The sequence below is a fragment of the Hibiscus syriacus genome, unplaced genomic scaffold, assembly GCF_006381635.1.
Source record: "Hibiscus syriacus cultivar Baekdansim isolate YM2019G1 unplaced genomic scaffold, ASM638163v2 tig00004072_pilon, whole genome shotgun sequence".
NCBI classification, from domain to species: Eukaryota; Viridiplantae; Streptophyta; class Magnoliopsida; order Malvales; family Malvaceae; genus Hibiscus; species Hibiscus syriacus.
In genome coordinates this window covers 1,754,747-1,759,152 of record NW_024061998.1, presented here as the reverse complement: position 1 = coordinate 1,759,152, position 4,406 = coordinate 1,754,747, and the positions used below count along the sequence as shown (strand labels likewise).

Genomic DNA, 4,406 nt, shown 5'->3' with positions numbered 1-4,406 from the left:
ATTGTAAGATCTGAATTTCAATTTTTACACTTAAAAGTAATAATTTTAATTTCTTTATTTTTGTTTTAAACGGTGACATGAGATGGTAAACTGGTTTGTATGCATACTTGATATTTTTAAAATGAATTTATTACATATCTGTTGTAATTCGATATGGATTACCCTCATGGTCAATGGGACTTTCGATAATATGTCATAATGATTGGGCTGCATTGGGGGGCTATAATTTAATTTAAAATTTTCATGATGATATGTCATCACTTGATTCACTAATGGTGTATACATAGGGATAGGAATTTAACTCGAGTATGGTGGGTTTCGACCGGACCTAATTCGATAGAGTTTGACTTTTTTTTAAAAATTTGTATTCGGATCGGGTCAAAATTTTAAAGAATGAAATCGGGTTGGGTTTGATTTGTGCTCTAAAATTTTGAGTCGAGTCGAAATCAAGTGGAATATATATATATTTTTTGGATCGGACCAGATGGAGGATATATAATTTTTTAGTCGAGTTAACAAAAGACATGACCCTAACCCAACCCGTTTTCATCCCTATGTATACGATGACATGTCATCAAGAATGAAATTAAAAGAATTTAATTTTAAGATTTTATGATAACATGTTATCATTTAATTTAGAGTAAATTATACGTTTAGCAATTAAACTATTATTTGTATTCTATTTTGATATCTATATTTTATTTGTATTAAAATCATACCTAACATTTATTTTAGGTTTCATTTTGATATTCTATTATTAAAATCTTAATAGTGACATTGACATGTCACCACAAAGTAATATCACATTATCATTTAAAGAGATAAAAATGTCACATCAATTGTTCTGTTAATTTTTTTTAATGTCGAGTACCAAATTAAAACTTGAACTAAATGCTAAAAATGATTTTGAAAAAAAAAAAGTTTGGGTAAAAATATTACAAAAGTAATAGTGTACGTACTAAATGTGTAGTTTATCTTAAAAATGTTAATGGAACATAAAATAAGTGAATTAGATATGAATCCTTTTAACTCTATCTAAATTCTTCCACCAAGAAATTCCCATTTCTATTTTAATCATAATCACCATGAATCAATTCTAAAGAAAACACCATGAATCATGAAACTAACGTAAAATCTGAACTATGAAAACTTTACAATCAAGTATTTAATTAACCCTCAACCCACAATTGACACGTCCTATCAACAAGAAGCTCAAAATTTTGCAAACAAAAAGTAAAAACAAATTAACAGTGAATCCGATTCCAGTTGAAGGAATACGTGAAGGAAGAGCACATTCTTCACCATTGAAATACACCCTCGATGGAAATCCATATCCTTTGGCAATATCCAGCACCCCCTTCTTTTTAAACGTGATTACAGATTGCAGTTTCCCAGGCACATCGGGATCTTCTTTTGGATCGGAACCATTAGTCAGTCCAATCAAATAATTCATCCCTTCAATCCCTTGTACGAAGATAGTGTGGTTGAGTTTACTGAGAAACGTTCCATTGAAAGAGTACATCCTTTCGTACCCAGAACCAGCTTTCTTGAACTGAAGTGCAGTGAACCAGTTCTCGAAATTCAATCTTCTCCAGTTGAAAAGTGTCATTCGAGCCGCCCATCCTTGTTTATAATCCGAAGAGACATGCCAGTTTATGCTGACTCCACAGTTGTCGCCACATGGCAATGGCTTGGGGATTCGGAAATGGTGAATCGAAGCCCAAGCTTTGGCTTTTACTGACCTGTTGTGGAATGGAACGAGAAGGGCCTCGGGTGGCAAAAGCATTGCCCTTTTATCCGGGTTGCATTGCGTGGTATCTTCACATCCACAGGCACAAGTGTCGCATGGTATGACCGACTTATTGTAGTAAGCCGAGAACGTAACGCAGCATCTAAAGTTACCTGTGGTTGGTCTCGAGATGTTGCAGACAATTTGCCAGCTCGCGATTGCAGGTTTTACAGCCTCGAGACCAGATGGATCAGGGAACTTAAAAGGCTCAACTCTTATAGGTGCCCCACATTTGTAATCCGGATTAAGAACACCCACAATTTTCCACTTTTGAGGAGGGTATATAACTGTTCTATTCAAATCAGGTGGAAGTTTATACACTTGCATTTGGAAAGCTGCTTTTGATTTGGTTCCATCCATGGTGGTCGGCAAAAGGGTACCGTTTTTGCAACAATACGGTACCTTCCCCATCTGCGTGTCGTTCGCTTTCTCCGGCGGTAAGTCGAAAATGATGGGGTTCTTCTGGCAGTTCAAAACGTTGGAAAAATCCATTTGATCGTAGTAAACCCCTGCCTGACCGTTTAAACAGTTTGAAGTATCGAGTTCACGCACATAAGCACCTTTGAGTGTTTCTATAAATTCACCTCTCGTCCATTCCCATGTCAAGTTCCAATGATCGAGTCGCCCCAATGCGTTCTTGTTCTCCATCGTGACCAGCACAAGGTAGTTGTTTACGAACGCTCGTGTCACGTCGTATGCAATCAGAAGGTCACCCTTTTGGCGCGGCAAGAACTTTGTTATTGTTTTATTAGCTTTCAGCTTTTTGTCCTTAACACAACATAAGTACATTGAGGAACCTGTTGGTCAACAACACAAATTAAGAAATCAGTTAGAGTTTTACTCGATTTTAATGTGACACAAATTGATTAAAATATTTGAAAATAATAATAAACTTAGTTTGATTAGAAGTATAAAATTTATTTTTTAGGCTTATATTACAAACAAGTGTTTAAAGCATATCATTTTTTCATTTAAGTACTTAAAATATTTTTTGGTTAAAATAAATACTTAAATTTATTTTTTTGGTCAAAATAAGTACATAAAGTATTCATTTTTTCCAGTTAAGTACTTAAAGTATTCTTTAATTAATGTTATGTGTCAATCCTTTCAGAACTTAGATGAAAAAGATTGAATACTTTAAGTATCTATTTTGACAAAAAATATTTTAGATACCTATTTTGATAAAAAAAAAATACTTTATATATTTATTTTTACCATAAAAACACTTCAGTTACTTAAATGAAAAAAATTAAATATAAATATTTATTTTTGATCTATGCCTTTGTTTGATGTAGAAAATCTATTTAAATAGATTTATAATTTATAAGTTTTATTTGTAATCAAGTTTTTATCTATATAAATGGATATTAAGAGTTAGAATTAAATATTAAATTTTATTTCTTGAAATCGTCTTATATTTTTTTTCTTACTTTGTTTTTGATACTTGTAAATTCATTGTTATCGTCCTTCCATCGTAACAAAGTGAAAGGGGAAGTGTTAAAACAAAGGTAGAAAAAAGGTTTGAAGTACTCACTTTTATGAGTGGGTGAAGGGCATTTGTATCCATCATTTGCAAGTTTGATTGTTTTAGGCATTGGATTCTTAGGTGACCTGAGACCGAACTGCGTGCCTTTGAGTTTAACTTTCGCCTGGATCTTTCGGAAATCATTGGCGGTGTCGATCGATGTTTCGAGATCCGTTTGAGGATATCCTGAGAGGTAAGTTCCGTTGCCGACCGGAGCCGGGAAATCCTCGCTGTTCGTTAAAACGGCGCCGTCTGCCGAGACTAATATCTCCTGGTATTGAAACTTAATGAAGATCTTCCAGGCCTTCAACTCGGTTGTCCCCATGTTCAATATGGTGACGCTGGAGTTGAACGCCCATGATTGAGCTGTTGCATTCTTCTCACGGGGATACTCTTTTTCCCGAGAGATGAAATTGTACATAATGAATATCCCTTTACAACTCTCCTGCCCCTTGGGAAGCGTAGGATGAGAATCGGAACCATCTTCTTGGGATAAACAAAAATGATTTCTTGAATTCAACAGACACAACAACAAGGCCACTACTTTCCTTGAAAATTTCATATCAAAAGGTGGAAACTCAGAGATAAACTATTGGTTTTCTTAGCAAACAGTTGTTGGGTCTTAAAAGATAATTGGAAGTGTAATGGAAAGTGTTGCAGCGTTAAGTGCATATGATAGAGTAAAGAAACGAGGAGGAAGTTGACAGGAAGAAGGTGAAGGAAACGTTGAATCGAAAATTTTGATGCAGCTGGTGGATTTAATGTTGGAATAAGTCAGATGAAACCTCGTCCTCTAAGTTTGCGATGTATTTGGATGCAGCTGATGGAATTAATGTTGGTAATTTTTCCATTTTTTCCAAATTAATGTATTTACATGGCAGATTAAGCTGGCAATTCTCCGTAATTAATGATTAAAATGTTTTACTATTCCCAAGAGATGATGCCTTAACATTTTGACAAGGAAGGGACACATGATTCTATATTAGGGGACGAATTTAAATTTTTAAAATTTAAGAGGATGAAAATAGATTTTCAACAAAATAAAAATCATAGAAAAACTCTAAAATACATACTATTAATTTTAAAATTTCA

General features: G+C 34.1%; 1 protein-coding gene across 1 annotated transcript; it reads right to left on the bottom strand.

Annotated features, from left to right (window-relative positions):
* Window positions 1–1,165: 1,165 nt before the first annotated feature.
* LOC120190069 (COBRA-like protein 10) lies at window positions 1,166–3,876 on the bottom strand. Its single transcript, XM_039193197.1, has 2 exons — window positions 3,324–3,876; window positions 1,166–2,586 (listed from the first exon to the last, which is right to left on the bottom strand). Exons 1-2 carry the CDS (start codon window positions 3,874–3,876, stop codon window positions 1,166–1,168), a joined length of 1,974 nt encoding a protein of 657 aa, XP_039049128.1.
* Window positions 3,877–4,406: the final 530 nt, after the last annotated feature.